At 40.7% G+C, this 26,676-nt stretch overlaps 1 protein-coding gene across 1 annotated transcript; it reads right to left on the bottom strand.

The window, feature by feature from the left end:
• Positions 1-1,357: 1,357 nt before the first annotated feature.
• pole (polymerase (DNA directed), epsilon) lies at positions 1,358-26,438 on the bottom strand. The gene is made up of 48 exons (XM_084727987.1): positions 26,204-26,438; positions 25,978-26,113; positions 25,223-25,303; positions 25,035-25,079; positions 24,337-24,429; positions 23,895-24,049; positions 23,652-23,796; positions 23,480-23,560; positions 23,285-23,392; positions 23,080-23,190; positions 22,124-22,209; positions 21,655-21,774; positions 21,386-21,518; positions 21,184-21,297; positions 20,871-21,083; positions 20,671-20,778; positions 20,286-20,414; positions 20,099-20,201; positions 19,865-20,011; positions 19,634-19,779; positions 19,366-19,514; positions 19,158-19,250; positions 17,398-17,700; positions 17,078-17,273; positions 16,483-16,697; positions 15,314-15,416; positions 15,144-15,224; positions 14,941-15,063; positions 14,594-14,803; positions 14,267-14,479; positions 13,657-13,800; positions 13,404-13,544; positions 13,167-13,320; positions 12,170-12,276; positions 11,469-11,645; positions 11,141-11,364; positions 10,401-10,621; positions 10,080-10,284; positions 9,790-9,963; positions 8,417-8,542; positions 7,537-7,669; positions 5,897-6,098; positions 5,678-5,809; positions 5,288-5,481; positions 3,371-3,571; positions 3,143-3,268; positions 1,842-1,931; positions 1,358-1,740 (listed from the first exon to the last, which is right to left on the bottom strand). The coding sequence occupies exons 1-48, from the start codon at positions 26,269-26,271 to the stop codon at positions 1,618-1,620; spliced, it is 6,882 nt and encodes a 2,293-aa protein (XP_084584113.1). The 5' UTR covers positions 26,272-26,438; the 3' UTR covers positions 1,358-1,617.
• Between the last annotated feature and the right edge of the window lie 238 nt (positions 26,439-26,676).

The raw sequence follows: 26,676 nt of genomic DNA, 5'->3' as shown, positions 1-26,676 counted from the left end.
GGATGGAGGAGCTCAATGGACGGTGACACGTCAGGGTGGTAATAGTGTGTTTATGGCATGTAAAGAGCTGAAAATTCTATGTTAAAAGGGTGCTACTTATGTTAATCCATTTCACTGCAAGCCTCAAGAAGTGCCTGATCTAAGATGTTTTGAGAAGCAAATGATTGAAAAGACTTTAAAGTGCTCTCATTCCTTCATTTGTACTGTACATGTACAGTATGTGTCAGTGGGAAGCTCGAAGGAGCCAATCTAATTGAGCCTCACATCAGAGTCTGAAATGTGATCACTCGTCTAGGAGGCACCCATCAGCAGGCTGTGAGTCATCTATGGGGCAATGAGGTTAAAGTGGTGGAGGTGCATGGGTTAAGACCGTTGTGATACAGACTTGCTCACAGTAATCACTAACCACCAAATGATTTGTACACATTCAGTAACAGTAACAACCATCTTTGCAATTCGCGAGTGCTACTCAGTGCTCATGGCTCGGACCGAACCCATCTTCGAACTCAGCCTTCATTCTGATCTCAGCCACACATCTGTAAAGTTTAGTAACTGCATCTAACACAGCTGTGATGCTATTGCATTGAAAAAAATCTGTTCATAGGCATATAAACACCCAGCAGACTACTCAAATCTGCCTCTGTGGTAGTTTTTGCTACAGCAGGTGTCTCCAGGACCACGTTTGGCCATGATTAATATTAATATATTAATACTCAGTACTCATAGATCAGACCACCCCTATCTTTGACCGTGGGCTTCAGTTTGATCTCAGCTGCACATCTGTAAAGTTTTGTGACTGTATCTTGCACAGTTGTGATGATATCGCTTTGACAACATCTGTTCAAATATATATAAGCAACTGGCAAAACACTCAAAAAGGCCTCAGTGGTAGTTCCTGCTCCAGTAGGTGTCCAGGACCACATTTAGCCACAATGACACACACACACACACACACACACACACACACACACACACACACACACACACACACACACACACACACAAACTCACTTCAGAGTTGCCCAGTAATTCTTCAAATATGAAGAACAAAAATGGAAAAGGAACAAAATTATCTTCACTTGACAGTTATTGATTATGCAACTTCTAATAAAGCAGCATCAGAAACATTTAATGTTTTTCACAGAGTTCACAGAACAGTTCACGTCACAAGCTGTGCACAAACCACAGTGGACGCATTAGCAGCCAAGTGGGGAGGAAGCTCAGACGAAACGTGACTGCTGATTAATGAAGGTCTCCAGAGGAGACGACAATCAGGATGTTTATGTTTCTTCCTTCGTGGCGGAAGTGGTGTCATTATACAGCACCCGGTAAAATAACTGAACAGTAAAAGACACAGTTAAAACACTCGAAAATTTATTTATTAACAGTCAAAATCTGAAATTGACACACAATTTTATGACATGGTCAAGAATTCAAACATATCTACAGTCCACATATTCCTCTTCTAACCTGCCTCTCCATCAAACAGGAATTGTCACAGCTGATGAACAAGTGCATAAACTGGGAAGGTTTCAGAACTGAGTGTTTCCCAGATTGAAAAGTCATCGCCAGAGATGCAGCTGAGGGAGTGTGGGAGCTCTGTGGCGGATGTGACATTTAGTGAGCGGTCTGACTGATGTGCGGGCTCATAACAAGCAGCCAGTCGATGGTCTCCTCCAGGAAGCTCATGTTGTAGTGAGACGCTATGTTCCGAAACACTGTGATCTGCTCAGAGAAGCTCTTTAAAGGGAAGAAAAAGGGAAAAAAAATACCAGTAAGAACGATGTCAAATATCATACGGTTTCATCAGTAAACTGAATGATGTATCTGTGAGTAGAAACCTTGGCTGCGAAGGTGAGGTCAAAGTTTCCAGCACATTTGCAGTAGAGCGGCATGTTCGCTTCTTTCACTCCTTTACATTTTGTACACACCTAAAAAGCACACAGTGTTTTTAATCAGTGAGGCAGCGTGTAAATCAAGCAAAACAGTGTTGCATGTTTGGACATTGTTTGTTCTTTTTTAAGATTACTTTTGGCTTTTTGCCTTTTCTGATAATTACAGCAGAAATAAAAACAGGAAACATGGAGAGAGAGAGAGAGGACGACAGCTTTAAAAGTAAAATTCAAGCACTTCCAAGGTACCTAAACTAAACTAAAATGTCCAGACTCATAAAACTTTTACCCTCACATCTAAATTGTTACTATAAATGCAACTGTGAAAAATAAATTTACTTAATTTCTTTATACCCAGAGCAATGAATGTAAATTATCACTTTGTTTATTATAGCAGCTGTTCATATTAACTTTCATATGTTCTGATTATTTAACGCTTGCTAATTTACATATTAAGGGATTAATTCAAGGTTTTTATCGAGCTATGAATAACAAATGATAACAGGATCGTTTCATTTCAAATTTGAAAAGATTTTTGGTTTACATGAGTAAAGGAGTATATTCAAATTCAGGCACATTCTTACTCTTGAAAACTTAAACTTCAAGTTAAAATTCAACATTTTCCAAACTTTTAAAACTTTGTGCAAACCCTTAACAAAAACATTACACTTTATGATATATCAGGGTTTCCACTCTTTTCTAGAAATTATTTTCCAGGACATTTTCAGCAGTGATCTAGCTGTTGCGATAGACATGGATCCAATAATCTTAACTTATCTATGAAATCATCTCTTACACGCTTAGAAATTATGATGCAAACACTATCTAATAGTTATACTACTCCTAATACCTCCTCATACTGTGTTCTATGCTTGGCAAGTGCTATGTACTTAAAATGTATTAAATTTATCTCATAATAATTTATGAGATGAATCTCTTTTTTTCTTATTTCTTTCAGATGCCAGTGTTTTCCATTTTGGGGACACTCTGATAAACAGCCTAGTCAGTTAAACGAAGTGGGACAGTGTTGAAAACACAAAGATGATGACAAAGATTTTCCAAGGCATTTCACATTTTCCTCTCATTTTCCATGTGTTGTCGATAACTGGAAAATTGGCCAACTGTTTTCCAGGACGTGCGAGAACCCTGTAATTTGTATTAACCACTAGACACCTGCAAAAACGCTATTTTATTAGGGAGTTTTAGCTCTTCAGTATATTTTTAAAAAAAACTCAGCATTTCTTCCTCACCAGGTCCTGCAGCGTGTAGCTCATCAGTTTCTTCTGCAGTGCTTCCACCAGACACATCTCTATGGATTCAGTCTCATACTGAGCCTGGCAGTTGGAGCAGAACCACTGAGGCAAAACAGACCCGTCCTGAGGAAAAGAAAATAGTTTGTTAGACTGGACCTTGACACAGTTTAATAAACAGGTACAAAGAGTGTTATAACAGTGTTATAATAACGTTTCTCCTCTCACCTGCGCCACAGACGGGTCCTTGCAGAGGTCGAGGTCACGACAGAAGTTGCAGTGGTGGCAGATGACCTCTGGCAGGATGTAGGAGTTACACGGGTCACGGAAGTGGGCATCCTCGGAAAACTCTCCAACATCCACGAGACGCAGGAGGTCTCTCTTCAGCTTATTCACCTGGTTCACTATGTTAGCATCCAGCGAAAGGACCTGAACGGACAAAAGATGGAATTGTTGGTGCCTCGGCTTTAAGCTGCTGCTTTATTGTACCATAGTTTGTGTCTTATATTGTTCCGACAGTTTTTTTATTGTTGAGTTCTGATTTTTGTGTTTTTAATGTACATATTTATGATTGACTTGAAGTTTTGTAGTGTCTCTTATGTGTTTGTTGTTGAGTTTTATATATTCTAAAGGCCCATGAAGGGACGAACATTGCAAATTAGCTTAGGCTAAAACTGCTGTAACGTGTGGCACTGGTTTATGCTACACATTTGTCCCTATACTGGGTCTAAGACAATTTAAGGCCTAAAAAAAATCAGATTATTAGATTTTAGACTTTTTACAACTTATTAAGGACCTTTTATAGTGACAGTAGGGATAGTGGCTCTAACCAGGCTTAAACCCTGCTATACAATTAAGCATCAAAACAATAAATTGTGTTAACTTGTACAGTGTGAGAAGAGGAAAAACATGCAACATATGAAAAGATCTTTGTAACCTGGTATTAGGGCTGAACTATATGCCAAAATAATCATGTTATGATTATTTTGACAGATGCTGCCATTTCTTTTTCACTGAAAAACATAAAAAGGATGGGGTTTTTGCTGGGGTCTGTACCAGACAAGCATGTTTCCTTTACATCTGGAGAATATGATTTGTAGGCTGGAGCATCTCTGTAGCGCCACAATGCTTCATTTATAATGATATGTGGTGATGCACTTTACCTTTATTAAAAAAATGCAGTTTTTAAATTTACCCTTTATTTAACCAGATTAAAAACAGTTGAGATAAAGTCTTTTAGTTAAGTGGCCAAGAGGGCAGCAAAGTTACAAGAAAAGACATTACAAATACCGTAATTTCCGGACTATAAGCCGCGACTTTTGTCACACGCTTTCAACCCTGCGGCTTATGTAATGATGCGGCTAATTTATGCATTTTTTCTAACGGCCGCCAGGGGCGCTCGAGCAGAAAAGGTAAGAGTGAGACAGGTGGAATATATGTGTCGAGGAAGACGCAAGTTTAATGTAACTTCGCTGTGCTACCGTGTTGCTGCTATGTTACTGCCGCGTCTCAGTGACTTTTACCGGTATGTTTTTTTAACCAGCCCTTTTAGTGCTGTGTTACTACCGTATTGCTGCTGTGTTACTGCCGCGTCACAGGCACTGTTTGAAAAGAAAAGCTAAGGTATATTATTAAAACTTTGAAAACTCTTTCTGTGTACCGTCTTTCTTTGTAAATATCTCATGTTTCAATGTGGGCACATGCGGCTTATAGACAGGTGCGGCTTATGTATGTACAAAATGGTTTTTCCTTTAAAAATGTACTGGATGAGGCTTATAATCAGGTGCGCTCTATAGTCCAGAAATTACGGTAGTACAGTGGAAAAGACTAAAGTACATGCATCACAAGAGAGTTCAAATAGCTCTGGTTTGAAGGAGTGTAATATGAGACTCATTTTTCCCAACTCAGTCTGCACAGGTGGCACCTTTAAGCCATGCTTATTGTTGAATCTAAAATTGTGGGTATTATGTACAGATACAAACTGGGATCATGGGTAATCTGCTTAGAATGGCTTTGTACATGAATATATCAATTGCAAACAAAGATCATCTGACCTGCATGTACAGTGTGCAAAAATGAGTCCTGTAGCCTGAGTTTGAAATATATCTGATAAAGTGAGTGAAGTAGTTAGACTTGGTGATATACCTGGCAGACGTATTTGATGAACTCCAGTGCTGGGTTGTTGAGTGGCAGGTGGGATCCGGGCAGGACGGGGAACATCTCTGAGGGCTGCATCACGCTCCTGGTGCCCGTCACCTTCTTCTGGATCTTTTGAGTGATGGTGAAAAAGTTCTGCGTCAGCTCGCTGGACACATATTCCTGAGAGAAGGAGATCATTCCTGTGGGAGAGAGTTTTAAAGAATACATCACATCTGAGAGGAAATCTATCCAAATACAATTAACGGCTCCCAATCACAGGTTTAAGTGTAACAGACACGAGCCTGTGGCGACTCTAATGAGTGTAATGTAAAGTTCCTAACACACACACGAGGGAAGTTGTTAGTAACTGAAGCAGCTTCCCAAACACCGTCTTACCAGGAAGAGCACTCAAGTCCCCCACTGCCTGCTGGGAAGCCTGGCTGCCTCCACGTCTCTTAATTGGCGTTGCCCCAGGAGTGTTACGTCTCAGCTCCTCTTTCATGCTGTGATATACTGCTGCGATGTAGGCTGGTGTGGAAAGTGTGTGTTAGAGTTGGTAGAAAGAAAAAAAACCCAAAACAAATTTGCTTGTGTGCTGATATTATATATTTTTACCAGAGACAATCATGAGGAAGTATTTCTGACAGGACGCAGTTTGGGGCAGGTACTGCATGATGTTCCAGTTGCTCTCAATCAGCTCCTCCACGTCGTCCGTCTCTCCATCACCATCGTCTTCCTCAGCTTCCTCCTCGTTTTCATCCTCACTGCCCTCCTCGTCTCCCTCCTCTTGCCTCTTTTTCTTCTGTTTGGCGCCTTCCTGAAAATGGGCCACGGGAGCCATGAGTTTGTGTTTGTTTTATTCTGCTACTGACAAATACAAATATCCTGTAGGGCTGCACAATCAATCAAATATTAATCTGGATCACGATTTTAGCTTCCCACAAAGAAATGAACACGATCAACTGCAATACTGAAGTTTAAAGACTCAAATCAAGCACTTCCTAAATTAACAGCCTGCAGCGGCAGACCGCACAAAATTTCCTGCAGCTGCTGTTCAGAGTAGAAGGGTGATATACAACAGAGAGCAGATGCACAAAAAGTCTGGAGGAGAAGGCAAGGAGCTAGTCAGAAAAACTACAAAAAGCACATTTGACTTGTATCTAAGCCACAAAGCGACACAACTAACACCTCGATTCATCATGTCTTTGATGCATTTTGATATATTCAATATCAGATATAGTCTCGCCCACCTGATTTTACTGACTTGCTCAAATTTTGTTGATTTGCTGATTTTTCCTTGATTTTTGTACTGTGGGTAAATAGGGTATGTATTTAGATAGCTTCTTTTTTGTCTGTTTTTATGATCTGGAGTCTTTTATTTTGAAAACTGACTGCATTCTCTGTGCTGTTTCTGTGTCTGACTTCCTGTCCGGCTCGATCTGCTCTGTGCAGCTTGACAAGACTTCAATCAAAAACAGACTTGCTGTGGAGCCTATAAAAAAATGATGGAATATATATAACTTTAATTGTTACATGTTCAACTCAGAACAATGTGAAAGTGAAAGCAGCTCTGTTGATTTCATTTTGTGTAAAAGATTTTGGTAAAATTTGTTTATATGTAGCTTCTGGGAGATGCACTGTGAATGATGATCGGTATTATTTTGAGGCAAAGATTTGTACATTAGCAGGAATGTCCATAGATATGTCCCTAAAATCAATGAATAATCAGACAGATTCAATCTTTGATTCTTTCCATGTCTTGAATCTCTTCAACCGTTAGTTATCATATGTTAGAAGAAGGTGATTTAATGTCTCTGGGTTCTTTGTGGGGGGAGAACGGCAGCCACAGTGTGATAAATCTCCCACACTAAGCCCCAAAATAATGGTAAAAAAAGGTGAAAATGAGAAAGAAAACTGAATCTTTGCTCAGGAGCAACAAAGTCTAACAAACCAAAGCCAAAAGAAGAAAAGAGTCAAAGGTGGTGTCTGTCATGACAGACAAAAGAGAGATGCAACAGTTGTTTGCAGGAGGACTAATTACAGAAATTACAGAAGTCAGAGATGACCTTAAGATTTTCAAGAAGATAAGGAAATGGGACATAAAGACAATTATGAAACAAACAGCAGATTTGCATAAGGATGTGGAAAAAGTGTGTGGACCAGCTGGAGCTAGTGAGTGAGCTTAATGAAGTGATCTCAGTATTAATCAATATAATAATGCAACTCTAAAATACTGTGACAAAAGTTGCACTTACCTCTCCGTACAAGATGCTGGAGGGCAGTTTGCCCTTCACGCCGCCATAATTGGCCGGATCCATCCACAGCAGGAACTCCCAGCATCGGGAGAAGGAGATGGACAAAGAGTGAAAGATTTCTCTGGAGTGGATGCTGCAGGAGAAACAGTTAAGAGGGTCATTTAGTTTTCTACTTACAATACGACAGGAGAGACTGAAAAAAAACCCAACAAAGATCTGTATTTTGATCAAATACATTGATATTAATAATGTGACATTTTGGTTAATGACTGGTGTGCTTTCAAAAGAAGAAGATGGTCATTAGAAATATTGACCAAACAGTTAAAAGCAGAACTTGTCAAAGTTCAGAAAAGCTGCAGAGAATATGGTGCTAACAACATTACACTGACCACTGACATAAAATATTTTGTTCCAGGTTACAATATTGATATATTGGTGTCATTTCACTGTAGATATTTTTCCTTCCATTAGTCTAATAGGCAGCTGTCCTCTTTTAAAGTTTGCTTTATAGAATTCACTTCCCATGATGGAGACCGCAACACCATCTCAGGCTAACATCTATCTGCTCTAATGGGCAATTGTGTTGTTTTCGTCCTTCTGATTTTAGTGTTCTGGCTCTTACTTCAAACCACTGACGACAGACACAAACACTTTTACTGGCTCAGCAGTCTGTTCAGATACAGTTAAAAATATAAATACATACAGATACATTTATATTTTTCACGTGTGGATGCAAGTATGAAGTTTGTCCATAATTATGTGTTTATTAAAAATATTATTAATATTAAATTGCATGAATGGAGTGCTGACTTTACGATGCAAAGGCGTGCTGTGGACACTCTCTGTACAGGTGTAACCTGCAGAGGGTTAAGTGTCTGACCTGTTGGTGATGTACTCTACGTAGCCGATGGCGTCCTCTATCCTCCGTTTTTTAGTGCACAAGATGATCCTGTTGAAGTTTCCGTACACCACAGTGGAGCCGAGACGTTTGAACTCTGAGATCAACCTGACAGCAGAAGGAGAGAAGGATTTTTAGAAGAAGAGGACACTGCAGCTGTTAGGTATGTTAAAAAGTGGGGATATATCAATGCAAGAAAAAAAAGATGAAAACATTATGATCAGAGATTAAAGGTACCACGTGGAATTTCAAGCTCATCATCTTGGCCACTGGCCAAAATGGTGGTTACCATCTTTTAATTTTCCTTTTATTTGGACCATTGGCTCCATGATTCTAACTAGCTTATCGTTGGCAAATTACTTCATCAGGTAATGTTATGAGGTAGAGATGTTAATCATTAATCATCATTAATCTCCAAACTTTAACCCATTAAAATGTATTATTCAATATTGTATGTTTTGCGTAACAATTTCCTGGACCTCACAATTTGGTTTGGTCTGCCTTGTTATGTTGTTTGGCAGAGTCATTTGTTGAGTAGGGAAAGTTAAAATGAAAATGACAAAAAAAATGTGCAACCCTTTTAGGAAGCAACTGATGCCACATCCATGCCATGTTAGCTAAGTTACAGCTAGCTGGCTAACCTTAGCTTAGCTTAGGACACACTTAGCTAGTCAGCGACCTTGCATCGCACTTGTCCGGTAGAAAGCAATTGTTAGTGATACACATTTGCCTTTTCCCGTTACATCAGTTATTGTTCACTAAAATCAGACAGTATTTTGATTTGTTAGCTAGCTAACAATTTGTTCAAGTAAGCTAACGTTAGCTAAAATTATCCAGCCAAAAAAAACAATATATATTCCATGTGCTTTGCAGGAATGTTAGCTTGGACTTTGTGGTGCTGGTGTTAGGCTGGGTATCAGTCATTTGTGATGTTAGCAGACTCCAGTTCTAAGCAAACACTAGCTAGTGTTGCATACTGTCGTGGTTTAGTGGAGCTATAGAAAGGCAAGACACCCGCAAGCACACATAAACATCATATCCTTTGGATTTTCCTGGACAAAGTGTCTCGAGTCCTTTACATAGACATCACTCCATAACCTGTTATAGGCAACCGAAAAGTCAAGTTACGTTACAATCTGTTCACACACTTTTAAGTACAAAAAAAAAGTATTAGCACTGGAAAAAGTCCCTGGAGAGGCTGATAACCTGTTCGTATACGGGAATATAGATAGCTTGTTCCACACTAAATGGGAGATTTTACCATTATATCAAAACAAAAGCTTTTCAGACTAAATATGTGACTAAATCAATGAGATGCATGTTCTTTGCGGCGTGGAGGATGACGTGCCACTCACTGTAAGAAGACCTTCTTCATCATGTTGTGCAGGGTGCGGTGCAGTGCGGGGTCATAGAGCAGAGAGCTGGGGGAGCGCAGCCAGCGGTAGAAGTGCATCACCTGATTGTCTGCGTACACGTTGTGGTACTGTGTGATCTCTCTGACCCATCCGACCACCATGCTCTTCAAGATCCTGATCATACAACACACAGCAAACAATAAGGTGAGCAAAACACAAAAAAACAACGCGACAAGCTTCCTAACAATTAAGAACAACGAGAAGTACAAACAGCCATGATGTTTACACACCTGAAGGTGTTGGAGCACAGAGCAGTCTCATCATAGCTCGCGAGAGAGCTGGTGCCCTGATTTCCAGACATCATGTCCTCCAACGAGGCCTGCTGGATCACATCAAAACTGACACCCAGACTAGCTCCGCCCTCCATATCATTGACATGCTGTGACTGGAGGATCGTGTTCACTGCCAGGCTCTGCAGATCCAGCTCCACGCACACTGACAGAAACAGAAGTAGGAACATCAATTAATACAGATATAAATGCACAAAAACATACAGTTGCTTTATGATCTTTCTCGGGTGAAGACAAAATTTGTTCCTGATGTGTGTGTACCTGTGGAATAACACCCTTGAGCATTGATCTCCACGGAGCACCTGTCATCACTTTCCATGACTAGACGACTGTCGTCGGCCTCTTTTCCTCCGAGGTCGGGCCTGGCCGTGGGTGAAAGCCACAGCAGGTGGTTGTGTTTCCGTAGATGTCTCGCCAGGAACAAGTCTGAGCCAAAGATGGACACATCCTGAGGCAAGTTCCCCACAGGTAAGTGGTAATACCTGAAAACGAGAGACATTTTTTAAAAGTTGAAATGTTTCTTGAAGCTAAATCTGAATGCCATCAATAACAAGTACTAACAAAATGCACAACAGTGACAAATTGAGCATCACAGCGAGATGGTAGAGGGCTTTGACTCAGAACAGAACAGAACAGAAATGGTCAGCCAGTGACTACATCAATATTTTTGCAAACTGAGATGTTATTTCTTGAAGTATTTTCAAATGCTTAATATCTCTAAAATCTGCACAATCTAAGTTAAAATGCTATGCAAGTCAATAAAACATAATAATTGATCTAAATTTGTGCCACATTTTTTTCTTCAAACTGTACTAAATAAACACAAAACATAGTGGTCCAAACGATTTCTAAATGTTGAAACATGAACATATTATTTCTCAACACTTTTCTTATTATGATGTAATTTCCTACATTATTTAAAATGCTTCATATCCCTAAATTATGAAGCATTTTGTAGTGGGAATATGAAATCTTCAGAGCGAGGAGTGTGCGGTTCGTACCTAGCCATGTCAAACGCCTGTGACAGGCAGCTGTCCAGGTTGAGGTAGTGGCGGATCATGCGCCGGGCGCCGTGGCGTTGCCAGTCCAGCACGTTATAGCTGATCTCATCAACCACATGCACTGGAACGACCGGAAACTCCTCGAGCACCGGCATCCCTGCCGCCAACCGTCGCAGCTCCCAGTTTGACTGCATGGCGATGAGGGTGGGCCCGCGACGCTCCTCCTGTAAACAGCAACACACAAAACAGAGGCTTAATTACTGATGTCTGTGTACGCAATCATCTGAAAGGAAATTTTTTTTTTTGAAAAGCTCCAGTAGTATTTTACCTTGTAGTTTAGCAGAATGCGCTGCAGTGCGCGGTAAATAGCCTTCACGTCGTTTTCAGCTCGGACCTCAAAGTTGTGTTTCTCTGGAGGGAGGAGCTCCTCTGTCGTCTTCTCCAGGAGAGCCGTGCGCTCAGCCGTGTAGAGGTTACTCAGGTTGGGCATCTGGTTGCTTCTGACCTGAGGAGAGAAAATAAAGACACACCTTAAGAACTGTTCTGGGATGGGATACATCAGTAGAATATAAAAAACAAAAAAAAAACCCACACCTGATAATTAAGTTAAAATGCTCATCATCTGAAAGTCTTGGACAGAAAATCACAACAGTTATACTGGTTAATTTCAAAGTGTTAAGCTTTGACAACTTAATTTTGTCCTCTGATGTTTGTTTAGTGCATAAAATAATCCACACTGCTGCTCTGCCACTGTTGAAGAGCTTTGCTCTGTGATTTTTCCTTTGAAATATGTTATAGGGTGTGGAGATGATGGGTTTTAATCTGTGTCTTATTGTTTCCTTTCATCTCCCCTGTGACTACAGATTCAGATTATCTAGTAAGCTAAAGATGGTGAAGGATCTCTTCTCTTTTTTTTATATTAATGTATTTTGAACATGGTCCTGATATAAATAAATTTCATAAACTTGAACTAACTAACACACCGACACACTGGCAGAGAAAGAAATGGAAGAGTTGTATTGTTCTTACTGTGTCCAGGACAAAGATGCTGGCTTTGCGTTGAGAGGGGATGAACAGGCCGAACAGAGCCTTGTGACCCTGACTGTGATGATACAGGTACATGTGACGAACACTCCCTGAGGAGACAGGAAACATAACACAGTCATAACACAGTGACGTAAAACTTCTTACATATATAACAAAGTTCATGAGCAGGATCCAAAGATATCAGGCCAAATATTATGTTAGAGGGAAAGTAAATGGGCTGATCACAATAATATTTTCCATATTGATCAATACTGTTATTTACCACAATATATAATTTGATAATGCTGGCAGTTTGAAGAATATCCTGAATAGCTTGAATAAACCAGAGGGTACATTAGTTAAATTTAAAAAGACTATAGTTTGTATAGTTTTATAAAAACAGAATACCATAAACATTTAACTATGCAAACATAGCATGTTTGAAAAATATTTTGATTAAAGAATATCTAAATGTAAAAATTTAACATAGCAAATATGTGTTATCTTCCTTAGCAAAACAGATTCATGTTTGCTTGCCTTGTAACTTAATAAAATTATGGGTGAAGGTTTTGGGTGATGGAAAACGTGTTGTGTTTATTGCAGATGGAGTAGCTGAAGAAATCACACTTCTACAAGTTTGTGTTCTGCTTGTTCAACATGTGTTTGATAAATTAAGCATATTTTCTCCCTTTAGTTGCAGTTATGGATAATGAGTATTGTCAGTAAAATAGATCCTAAAATCTGTTTTATTCCCTCTACTGTGGTGGGTTCTGTGTCGCTGCAGGCCACTTTGTGTTTGGAGGAGCTCATCCCCGCCCTCATGCAAACAGGCAGCAATAAAACAGCTGTTGTGACGTTTATTTTTACTGCGTGATCAAGTAAAAAATGTCTGAACTTTATCATTGTTATCAACATTAATGTTATAATAATTAATTGCAATTGCCCAGAGCTACAACAGCCCCCATCATTTCAGAAGACCTGCGTCTCAGACGGGTCTTACCAGGTTCCAGGTAGCTGAACTGGGCCAGAGACCTCATCTCCAGGTGCTCCAGGTCAAAGGTGTCGGCCTCCCTGCCGGCCATATCCCTCACAACATGTTTGTTGACCATACAGACGCATCCGAGCTGCACCAGAGCACGAAACAGCAACGGGACCTGAAAGATATCATGTTAATGCTGATTTTTTTTTAAATCAATAAAAAAAATCAAGGAGCATCATTGGTGAAGTTATACAATACCTGTGTTTCATAAACCCCTTCGATGTCCGGGGCGGAGAGGTCAGCGTTGATCTCATTGATGTGCTCCTGGTACATGTCCTCTGGCACGCAGTACTCATAAAGGTAGTACACCATGTTGGAGCGAGGCAGCATGCGATTCACCTGCAGCCAACAGTTAAATTATTATCTTAAAAATGTATGTGGTTAATTTACTAAGAAAACACATGCTTTTACACCATTTATAGTAACAGCAATGCATTGTTCTGTGGCGTGCCTTTTTGTATGTGGCTCCCTCCTCCTGTTTTGGGACTTTCTGGTTGACGTAGAAAACGCGAGGGATGTTGAGCTTCATGCAGTGGAGGTCGTTTCCAATCACAGCCCACAACTTGTACAGACCGGGGTGACTCGTCTCTGCAATCTGAGCAGGAAACAGGACATCACATGAGACGAGATTAGATGATTTTAAGTCAGTCCGTTGTCTGGAGGAGAGGTTCAAATTAACTTCCACGTTCACCCCAATAACTAACAATCCTGAGTATCTGCCAGGAATGTTGGATATTCGCTTGTGACAATGTGATCTTACTTTCGCTGCTACAAAAAATATATTACTATGATGGAATAGCGATGAAGACCTTCTGTTAATAGTTAGTGTAAAGTTATATTTGAGCTGGTCCCTTTTGAATATCTTACAAGTATTCTACAAACCAAAGCAGATCAGTCCTATAAAGTCTGGCAGCCTTGTCTGAATTATCTTGGATATGATTTTTCTTCCATTATTAGTCTCTTGCAACATGTGATTTCCCTGCAACATGGACTGTAACCTCCTTTATATGTTTGTTGTTGTCGTTTAAAAAAAGATAATAATGAAGATGACTTTGCCTCACCTGCACAATTTGCCACGGCATGTCCAGGATGCTGCGCGCCGTTCTGCGGAGGAAGCTTCCCAGGCCGGTGACGGGGCCGCCTCTGATCACTCCTCCCCCTACAGGTTGAGCTTCACCGTCCAGCATCCTCCTCCTCTTCTTTCTCTCCTTCCTCTGCCTCAGCTGCAGCTCCCACTTCTTCTTATGGTAACGCAGCCACACCAGACGCTCCTCCTGCACACAGAAATGTTTTTTTTTTTTTGAAAGCTTTGTAATATTTCTCCAGTAAATCCTGTGAAATGTCTGTGCCATCTTAATTGCCTGAAAAGCTTGTTGCTGCTAGCTTACCCGCGTCTTTCCCGAAGGCGGAGGAGGCCCCAGGATCTCTCTCCAGGACTGAGTGAGCTCCACATCCTGAGACTCCACCTGGCTGTCCTCTCCCTGAGAAGCTCGCTTCCTCTTGGTGCTGATGAGGATGGCCGGCTGCAGAGGTCTGGGCGGCATCCCAAAGTCCTCTATGTCTGCAGCCTGACCAGCTTCAAGAGGCTGATGGGCCACCTGAGAGAGACGAGGCAGAGATTGAGGCAAAAAAGAAAATCTCTCATGGCAGCAGTGAACTTTATTCCCTGAAGAGGCCATTTAGAAAAGAACAAAGCAGGGTGGGCAGAGGAAACTTTCTCTGCTGGTGAACAAACCTGTCTCTTGCCCTCGCTGGTGAACAGCTCACTGATTTTCTTCTGTTTGTAGATGTCATTTTTCTCCAGGAGTTTCTTGTGAAGCCAGTCAGGATGCCTAACTCTGGGTACCGGATTCTTCACCTGATGATGAGGAGAAGAAGCTTCCTCTGTAAATCAACTTTAGATAGGAACGAAAGACCAATGAAATGTTAAATATTTACCTGTTGAAGAGCTGCAGGGATGGTGATGATTTTCTGGATCGCGCTACCCAGCCTCTCGATGTAATAACTCCAATCAAGAATCTGCAAACAGAAATTTAAAAGTCAGAGGGAGCACGCTGAAAGCCAACAGCTCACATCCAAGTGCATAAGATGTTTGCTTAAAAACTCACAGAGCGGATGTCCAAGTCATGCAGGCTGGGCATCTTCAGCCACTTACGAAGGAAATGTTTCTTGACGCTGGCCTCAGCCTGGAAGATGGCCAGAGGAATGGCTCTGATGGAGAGAAACACACATCAGTCAGGCTTTTACTTCTGGTTATATTACAAAGTGCCTCCAGACATTTAACACTGTAATGGCATCATTTTTATTTTATCCTGCTGACACCAGAAAATCTGTCATCATGGCAGTGTAGTTTTAGTTAGTAGTTCACGACTAACAGTGTCAACATAGATGGAAAAAGAGGGGATGAAGGGAGATGGCTTTTATGTGTAGCAACCTGAACAGTAGTAAATTTTTAAGTGCTGAAGGCCTGGTTATGATTGTTTATAGCTCTTCTGGTCTCATGTGAAGGTGGGGTGAAAGGTTGGCCAACACAGGGGGTTTGTGTGTGATTGATCATAAAAAGGTGCATAACAACAAATGCTTTATATTAATAATTCCTCTAGAACATTCATTTATTTTGCATACTAGAAAAGCCACAAAAGAAATGAAAACAGCGAGCTTGAGAGGTTTAAACCCTGCTTACTTTCTCAGCTCCACGCCCCTGACAAATCACTGCATGAAGTGCAGAGTTAGAATTTTTTTCAGCCTAAACAGCTGAGGTCCTTGGGATGGCACATTCATGCCATCAGTGCAACTGGTGGTCTGCAATTTATATTTGCATTCAAATTTTTGTTTACATGTTTTCATTTTGTTTTCTTGAATATGCAGAGCAAAGGATGACTTAATAAGCTGCACTATTGCATAAAAATAAGCCATTTAATGCATGACCTTTGCACAACATTAGCACACCATGAAGTACTCTTACTTGTCCGACATTTTTATTTCTGACTCCAGAGTGTTGGAGAAAAAAATAATATTTAATATTTAGTTAATATATTTGGTTAAATTGACTCTGATAGCAGTGGCACCTGCATCCGAGAGTTTCTCAGGCAATGAGGTTTTAAAACAGTGTTGCACAAAGGTCCCCAGTGATCTCTGAATAAATTGATATTTGGTGTTATTTCCATCATAAAAAAAGAAAAACAAATTTGGCCCAGTGGAGGTTCCCGTTGGCCTTGATCTGACCTCTCCGCTGTCCCAGAGTTTTACACATACATGATCAGAGTTGCTCTCTCACCTCTCTGTGACAGGCGAACCCTCTGGTTTTCGGGAGATGACGTAGCGACAGCTCAGACCTGCATCTTTTACCATCTGGTCCCCCAGGAACTCGGCCAGTCTCTTAGCTGTGCTGATGGACGTGGACTTCTGCTCGCCGTAGTCCTCCAACTTTCTGGACATCGAACGATTCTCTGAGATCAGCTCAAACAGCTCCGCGTCTGGCATGTTGGCAGCCTGGAAAACCAGTTAAATAAATCAATCAGCTTTTTGTGAAGAATTTCTTTTTTAACCTTTTTTCTGCTCTGCAAATCCTATTTTATTATTAATCCAAGTTACTCAAAACATGTCTGAAAGCATAATGTAAGTATCTTTTAATACTAGAATGCTGTTTTACATTATTTTAGAGATGCAACAATCAATAAATTAAAATTAATTGCCAATTATTTAGATTTTTTAAAGACAAAAAAGTCTAAATCCTCTATTTTTCACCCTTTCCAAACCATTTTATGGACCAAAGAAACGAAACAACTAAACAAGAAGATGACTGAAAGATGAATCTATATTGAAAATAACTGTTAGTTACATTCCAACACCATCTGATGACAGACTTGTACCTTGCTGTACAGAACATCCAGCCAGTAGTCAGCCACTTTGGCCACAGAGGCGTACACCTCCTCCAGAGTGGTGCCTTTGAGGAAAGCTTCAAACACTGACGACTGAAAGATCTTGATGAGCTGCAACTCTCCTCTTCTCTTCACCTCAAAACCCTTCAGCTCAGCCAGAGATCCGTCCTCATTGAACACAGCGTACCTGAGAGCAACAGGGAGGCCGTAAATTATCATCCTGATCATTGTACATTTTAATATGAACCCATTCATCAGTGTTGGTAACAAATCCAACAAGTGAATAAGTCTTTAATCCACCACCGTGTTACCTTTTCTTTAGCTTCTTCCCCTCCTCCTTTGAAGCGGGCAGGATCATGGCGAGGTACGGTCCGTCCACCTCAAAGAAGATGCTGTTCTCCGACCTGATGTTGTACGTGAGCGACGCGGGGTCGACCAGCTCGTGGTACTGGTCGTTGGTGAACCCCTCCTTCACCATGATGTTCAGCATGGCCCCTGGGTACGAGATGGTCACTTTGGGCTTCTTCTCATTGCTGGTTTTCACCACAAAGTTCTCAGGGAAGGTGTTGGGGAGGACACACCAGATACCGTCAGTGTCCAACTCGAGGGGCCTCCTGAGAGTGACATTGAAAAGTAATATATGCATTATTTTTCAACTCACATATTAGTTAGGTTCTCAGGATTTTGCCTGAGTACATTTCATCAGACAGGAACACGTTGATTCAGTTGCTTCAGTTACAGAACTATAACCCTTACATACAATTTAAGCAATATCTGCTACTAAATAAAGCAGTTAGTAGTAAAGCTAACTAACTATATATATACTACACATGTTTTCCTAACCTGATCTTTTTTGTGTATTATTTCGATCATTATCAAGACAATTTATGTCCATCAACATTAGAATAAATAAAAGCTTTGCATCCAGCTTGAACTTTGTTTTATTTGCCGCTCGACTGCAACTGTCAGCGTTATGAAATGCCAAGTTTATTATCTGTGATTTTTGTGATATTTACCTAAGTGATAAGTGATATTTTATAAATCTTTATTACATCAAGTAACGAAATTCATTAAAGCAGGTCACTTGATGTTTTCTAAGCCATTCCATGAAACTAATTATTTTACAGCTGCTCTGCTCACGCGAGTCGAGGCTACAGGTACAGACTACCTGCAACAGATGAATTCAGTGAGCCGACTGATTTAATGCAATCACAAGATGTCATTCTGCAACAGAATGAATATGACGAGTCAAAAGGTGTTAGCGTCCAACCTACAATAGAGGTGCAGTCCCACGAGGTCAGACTCTGAGCATGTGCTTTTTAATCATTAATAATTAATAAACATCATTAACACATTAATCATAATTGTGTTAATTAAGAGGCTGTGTTGTGTTTAACCAGTGCACAGCACGCACACACACACCTCCTGCATGTTTTATGACATTAAACTGACGGCCTACGTTTTTCTGAATATATTTTAATATGTTCTGTGTTTAAAAAAGATAAATAAATAAAATATTTTCCCCGTTTCCTGTCATCGAATTTACTGGGAAACAGGAAATGGAATTTCCTGGGAATCTCATATCCTGGGATTAAACCCTAGTGTTTATGGACCATGTTGTTATTTTTGTAAATCTCTTTTAATTTGAACTTTTTATTAATGGATTCATATTTAATTTGTAAATTCTGCTTTTTACTTTTGTTCATTAAAATATCAAATAATTAATTACTTTGCAATTTTCTGTATTTATTTATGTATTGATTAAAAATTACACTTTTATTTATCAATGCTTATTCTAATTATATCAGATATTAATAAATAAAATGCATTATTACTATTCCTGTGATGCTTGTGGTCCTCCATACTACAATACATGATGTAGGAACAAAAGAAAGTAAGATAAGATAAAACCTAAACTGAAGGAACTGGTCTGAAACTCAAATGTTGGCAAGAATCTGCTGATGAAGCGTTGTTAAATGAGGCGGTGAATCGCCACCAGCTCCGTCCTGTAGCTGATGTTGCACTGAGAGAAAAGATAATTTCTGTAATTTGGTATCATCATGAAGCTCACCCTATTTGTTCGATGAGCTCTCTGGCTTGAGTAATGATGTTGGCTCCAGTGTAGCACACGATGCCAGCCATCTCCATGGAGTACCAGCGTGCCCTGATGGAGACACGAGGACAGAGCAGACAACATCAGGTTCATCACCGATTTCATGAGCCACACGCAAGAGGATCATTAATGACTTGCATGATTAAAAACTGGAGCCGACTCCTACCCTTTCCTCATGACGTAACCGTAGAAAGAGTTGAGGATACACTTGTGAGCCAGCTGAAGAGAGTCGTACAAGATCTCCATGTTTTTGCAGCGCTTCACCTCAGCGGCGTCTCCGTTGTCCTGAGCTGCCGACAGTTTCTTCTTCCACACCTTAAAGCAAAAGTACAGAACATAGAAAAAATCTGGAAATAGTGTAAAATACAAGGATGAAAATTTTTAAGGCCTAAAACACAGATTACTGTATTTTAGACTTTAAGACCAAAACAAACCTTGTGGAGTCCTTTAAATTCGTAACGCCGATCTCTGAAAGCTCTCACGGTGTCAACGTAGAAGGAGTTTTCCCTCTGACAGATGGTGGTGACTCGCTCCTCCAGTCTGGTGATGTGAGTCTTCTTGTAGGCCTTCTTACAGTAGTCTGAGACAAAGAGAAGACAGGTCAAACGATGCTTTGGCAACCAGTTATTCAGAACACTTCAAACAACATCCAAGAGAGCAACTACCTGCAAGACGTTTCTTCTCATGTTTGGCCTGCTCCTCTCTGGTGAGAGTGTGGAAGGCCCGCGGCGGACCGTTGGGGAAAAATGGGGGAAACTTCTCAGACTCAAGCTGCTGCTGGATGCGGTGGAACTCACTGCGGCTGGCGGGCACTGCAGACACACGGGAAGGTGTGAAAAAAAAAAATCAAACATAGAAGCCATGTTGGCGAGAACATGATTAATAAAACATCAACTTACTGATCTCTCCTCTCCATTGCCAGGTCATCCTCCTCTGACACAGGGCACCAGGCTTGTTAAAGTCACAGGCAGCACAAGTGGCTTCATCAACCATAGCAGACGGCTGTAAATGCAGAAAATAAAAGTGTTGAAATCTATGCTTTTCTACGGTTTATATCGTACAATTTTCTTGTGATTTCTCTTTCACCTGCAGGCGGTTGGTGAGGATGATATTGGGGTACATCGCCCCAACGTCCAGATGGTAGATGAGGGGGCATTCGATCCTGTTTGGAACCTCTTTCAGGGAGGTGAGCTTCTTTTTGATCTCATCGCAAACCTGAAATAACAGGGGAGGTTTTATGGTTTATGAGTTGAGGACAGAGCTGCTACAATTAGCCCTTCAAAAGAAAAAAAAACTGCCAACTATTTCAATAAATCAATTAATAATTTCAGTCATTTTTCAAGCAAAAAAGTCAAACATTTGCTTCCTAAATGTGAGGACAATCAGTAGTTGTGACGACCTTTCCAAATAAAGCAAATTGGAGACACAACAAAAAGAAGGTAAAAGAGGTAAAAATGAAAAATCAACACACCTCATTAAAGTTGATGACTTGCTCCAAAGGGATTTTCTCTTCCTCCTCGATGGCGTGACGCATTGTCCTCTCAACTCTTCGCAGCAGGAAGTCAAATGCAGCTGGATTCTGTCAACACACCACGCCAAACTATCACATTAAAAACACGCAAAAAAAACTTGCAAAACAAAGAACAAGCCATGAGTTGAAGTGAGACGTACCATTTTGAAGCGGCAGGGGATGTCGCTGCGGAACACTCCTGACTCCAGCGCCTCCACGTGGCCGCCCACGTAGGTTTCTGAGTCCATGACGTGGCCGTCATCTGTCAGCTTGTTGAAGACCTGCTCCTGCTTGTTGGGGAAGATGATGTTCGCGTGGAAGGCCTGAACCATGAGCAGAGCTTCACACAGAGTTCCTGAACCTTTACGCAGCACCTGGTGACAGACGGACAGGGCAGGAAAAGAAACGAATAATTATCACAATGCATGTTTGTTTTGTTTTTTGAGACCCTACAAAGGCAGACAATAGACAAACCTCATCAGGCTCCATGGGGATGATGGTGCACAGGGCGAAGATGAAGGGGTGGACATATTTCATGTATAGGTAATATGTGGCAACAGCATCGGACACAGAGTAGGTGGCTAAAGTCTAACAGAAAAAGAGAGAAAAGACAACAAAATTAAGAAGAATTCTTTATTTTCTGAGATGTAAAAACCAAAGAGGTCCATTTCTGTACCTGTGGCTCCTCAGTTGCCATGCGGCACATCTCCTCTGGGTCCAGCTCCACTGGGTCGTAGCCCAATTTAGCCTTTGCTGCTGCCTTCAGATTATGACTTCCCACCGGCAGGTAGCTGTCTCTCTTTACCCACCTGACACAGAGGAGGAGGAACAGGTTGGAAGCACATTAGAAATTAATTAATCTAAAATTAGCCCTTAACCCTCAAGTGTACGTTTACACAAACCACACTGGACTTATTCCAACAGTGTCATCAGAGGTGTGCTCACCTTAAACAGTCCATGTGGATGGCTTGGCTGGACTTGTACTCTCCCTGGCTGTCCTTCTGGAAACCAATCTCCCTGTGCATGCTCAGTCCATGGAGAGCAGCTCGAGTCTCAACGAAAGGCCTGGAGAGAGTGGAAACAAAGGCAGAGGTGAAAGGGAAACGTTAGGGGTGTAAATCAAGTTTTTTGCTGTTGTCCATAAGGGGAAAAAACGATGCATAAATAATTGTAAATTTGATAAAAGTAAAAACTTCAGCTCAATAAAAACATTCACAGACATAGGTTAGGGATTCCAAAATAAAGGTGCATCTTAAAGATGATACGGATCAATATTTTCACTTTTAACTGATGATATTGGCTTGGGGAATTGATAGATCACTCCAGATGGATTGATCGTTACAACCCGTAGCACAACGTCTTAGTATGTGAGAAACATAATAAACACAATGTTTGAGAAAGAGCAACAGCTCACCAGTCAAAGAAATCTCCGTTGTAGGTCACAAAGATGTTCGGTTTGGTTTCTTGGACGTGATCGAACCACCTCTGAATGAGAGCCGCCTGCAGCCAAGTCAAGTCAGCACGTCATTACACTGATGCAACCACAGAGCATTGCATTTAAGGATGGGAATCAATAAGATCTTGTTGATACCAGAGCCAGTACTGATTCTGCTTATTCCTTATTGATGCTTGATTCATTTTCTGTGTGGAAAAAACAGGCCTCCACAGTTTTTCAGCAGCAGTACAACTGTTTAATTACCTCCAAAGTCCTGGTTTGTTTTGTTCTCCCGCAGCTTGTGAACAGACTCATGAATGACCGCTGTGTATTTTTTTTTTAAATATCCTATATAGTTTAGAGCAGCTGTTCCCAAATTTAAGAATTGAAAATGATTTATTTTTAATGACCTCTGCCATGAAGGCCCACCTGCAGGGGTCATTCACTTTCGCTTTGGGAATCACTGGTTTAGAGAATATTAAGACAAAAGACAAAACTTACAGGATGGTGGGTTGCAATTATAAATCTGTCTGCAGCACAGTAACTTCAATTAGTCAGGAAGACCAGACTAACATATTCAACTAAACAAACACTCTGTCCCTGCACTGTCTCTGCTACTAGAGCAATGGAGAGCGATGGAGAACGAAGGAGAGCGACGGAGAGCGACGGAGAGCATCCTCCCTCAAATCATCTACTGATTATCTCCAAGTGGGAAAAAGGCATAAATATGAGTCAGATGTGCACAAGCTTTGTTTAGCAGCAAGTCTGTCATCTACAAGGGAAGAAATGAGAGAATATTTGTACAGCATTCATTTTCATCATTCCGATAGATCGACAATTTGGAAGCAGCTCTCGATTCCCATCCCTAAATGCACGTTAAGCACTCACAGTTTTCATTCACACTGTAGTATATTGACAGTTATGCGGCCACGTACCTCATCATCCTCGTTAAAAACTGTGAAGGGCCCTTCGTATTCTGGTTTGGGAGTGAACTCAAAGTCCTCAATGTTCTCAGAGACGATCTCTCTGTTTGTGATTAGAAACCCCTTTAAAGGAAACAGAAAAGTTCAGAAACGGACACATGTATTATTAACAGAATAATACACATGATAAATGTGTGAATGCAAAAAAAAAACTCACCTGTCCATCGATCATGTAGGAGATCATCATAATCTGGTCGGTCTCTGCGTCTGGGAACTTCAGCGGCAGTTTGGTGGTCTCTATGTCAAAAGCCAGAACAACAGGATCCTAAAAAGAACAAGAAACGATGAGTTACTGGAGTCACTGGCAAATAACAGATCTCATGTTGCAACATAATCAATAAAATCCTCATACTGGTCGCTCCACAAGATCATCTCTCCGTACGATCTCTGGAGGGAAAGCGCTGCCTCGGTATCGAACATTATACCAATGAGCCTGAGGAGCAAAAACAGTAAATATTAGAAGAGCCAACACGTGTGCGTTAGAGGATTTTTTAAATATTAAGATGACATAAATCAATATTTACCACGTGGATCTTTAGGTCAATGGACAATCGCACATGGTAGGGCACATCATACTCTCTCATGTCCACTATGTTGTCCAATTGATCTGAAATACTCTTTAACATCCCGTCTTCATCTGCTGAGGTCACATTTCCACCTGATAAGGCGCTGCAGGAGTCAACACAGGTGTCAACAGATCAACATTAAACTGGAAATAACTGGATAAACCTTTTCAGAAATGAATAAGATTGGTGGTTTGGAGGTACCTTGATAACATGGAGGTGTAGGCGTCATTGGACTGCTCCCTCTCTCTGTTCTTGCGTACCGCCGGAGAGATCTCACGCTTGACCTTGATGAGGTCGTCCACAGTGTTGAATGACAGCCTGATGTAGTTTCTCTTCAGTCCAACCAGATGGTTCGGCTGGAGAGAACAAGCAAGCGAAGATTAACATTCCTACTTTATTAAAAAGATAAACCATCTCATTTTCAAGGGTTTTCAGAGATACTTTCACACATACACACTCCCACACCCAGAGATCTCCCTTATTAGTGTTGTTGTAGAACAAACAAAACAATAACACGTTGGTTTGTTGTTTTTTTTAATGTAGATATGGTGATAAAATCAGCTTACTTCAATTTGGCTTCTTTTTGTTGTGTGATATGAAACACTTAAAGGGTCTGAAAGGGCTCTAAAAATAAATCACTCACCAGGTCTAGGTCCTCTTTTGGCACAATGTCCAGCTTTGCCACCTTTCCTTGGAACTTTTTTGACAAGTATGAGATGACTTCTCTCTCGCAGCTCTGGAAATAAACATGTATTTAAGGAAAATGTTGTTGAAAATGTTCACATGACGCATTAACTAGTGACCGATCAATCAGTCCAATTATCTTTGCCATCGTCAGCGCGGCTGCTGTGGAACGATGTAAGAACCTGAAGGTTCTGGTTCCTATTATCAGAACTTTTACTAGAACTATTATCGGTCCATAATGTCCAAAGCTCTCCGTCTACTTGGCAGTACATTCAGGCCTTAACTCTCATGCATCCTGCTGTAACCACCATGGTCTTTTCTACATGTAAACACGTTTCTCCCATCCTCAGTTTAATCTGAAACTGTTACTGGCTAGATTTAAATATATTTTATGTTATAATGTATAGAATAATAGATTATATATATATAGATTTATGTCATTTCTGACATACTGGATCATGTTCTCCCTTAAATAGCAGAAAGGTTCTGAAATCTGCAGCATTACCCAATGTATTTTTCATGAATTAATAAAATTGTATCTAAAACATGTTACTGCCTAAGATAACCATGTATATTAAAATATAATGTGCACTGAATATTAATTACACATGATGTTTCTTTGTTTTGATATCAACATTATTTATCAGCCAGACTTACCTTTTTAGTGGCAATGTAAAAATATGGCTTAAAGGGCAGGGCCACCTACAGACAGAAGAAACATCAGGATATGTTAGAACAATAGAAATACATTTTTATGTTTTATTATGTAAAAATTACTGTTTGCAGGTTGTAAGGCTGACAGCTCCTCTCCTCTCTCTTTCAGCACCTTACCACTTCAAACACACCTTAAACCTGTTTCCATCTTCCTGTATGAAATAATAGTCCACAGCACTGATCATCCTCTTGTCTTCATCCAGGATCTCGGTCTACAAAAACAAAAGGAGCATATGAATAATTCTCATTGGCCCAGACGCTACATTTAATCACATCTCACAACAGCTTGGTTCATCCTCCACCAGTGTCACCTCGACGTACTGAAATCTTCGAAATGCGACTGCTAGACTGCTCACTGGTACTAACTGAAGAGCACACATAACACTGATTTTCTCTTCATTACACTGGCTACCTGTGCAGTTAAGAATCTAGGATTTTAGGATTTTTATTATCACTTTCAAGGCCCAGATGGGACTGGCCCCTGAGTATATTATGACTGCTTAATTTCACATGAGCTCCAGAATGACCTGTCAGTGGATATCAGGCAAGTCAGAGCTGTGTCCTCTTTCATAAAATCAAACTTTAAAAAAAAATGTGCTTTTACATAATTCCTTGCTGTGCATGCCTATTTATCTAGTCTATTGTTATATTTTAATATTATATTGTATATCTTATTTTAATTTATTCTTACTTGTACTGTATGTAGGCTAGGTGAAATGTACAAAATCAAATATCACAATATTTTTGACCAAATACTTCTATATAGATAATTTACTTAACATAGTAAACAGTGTTGTAGGGATGACTGTTGGTGGTTTCACATAATATGAACACATTGTCTCCTGCAGACATTTAAAAATATCTAACATGAGACTGTTCGTCTTACAGGATGCATGTTGATGAGCCAGCCGGTCTTCTCCCCCGGCTCCTTCATCCTCTCGAAGCCGAAGCGAGCGTCCATCTCGTCGGTGAACTGGCTGCGCTCCAGACGCTTGAGGGCGGACATCGAGGAGCCATCGTCCCTGGTTCAAGCGAGCACAACAGTTGGATTAGACCAGTTTAAGAAGCGTTATTAACAGTATGTTAGCAGACTGGGGTAAAGAGAAACTCACTGGTTTTCCTGATCTCCTCCACCTTGTCCTCGGTCCGCTCTGTATCTTCCACTGTTTTGCAGAACCATTTTCTGTGGTCTGCCGCCAACAACGCGGACAAATAAATTAAATTTCCACTTAGTTTTAATGAGTCCGTCGGTGAACGGGCATTTGAGAATAATTTTAAAGTTATTTCAAAGGTTTATCCTCTAGTTTCTCTGTCACCGTCACTGACACGACGGCTGGTGTTTTCTTATTTTGGCGCGTTCCTGCAGATCCCGCGAGGGCAGCGGAAGGACAAGGATCGTTTATTGAACAAGATGAATCACTCGAACCAAATATTCTGAGTCTGTGAGGTCTTTAACAACCAAGGCAGAGCGAAGCAGATGAATGCTGGGCATTGATGAATTAAGTATTTAGAGACTTTACTTGAGTAAAATTATTAATACCACTCTGTACAATTATTCCTATACAGGGAAGTAATGTAAGTATAT

The sequence above is a fragment of the Lutjanus erythropterus genome, chromosome 10 (assembly GCF_056507025.1).
Source record: "Lutjanus erythropterus isolate fLutEry1 chromosome 10, fLutEry1.hap2, whole genome shotgun sequence".
NCBI lineage: Eukaryota > Metazoa > Chordata > Actinopteri > Lutjaniformes > Lutjanidae > Lutjanus > Lutjanus erythropterus.
The sequence above is the reverse complement of the archived record's forward strand: the minus strand, read 5'-3'. Positions and strand labels throughout refer to the sequence as shown.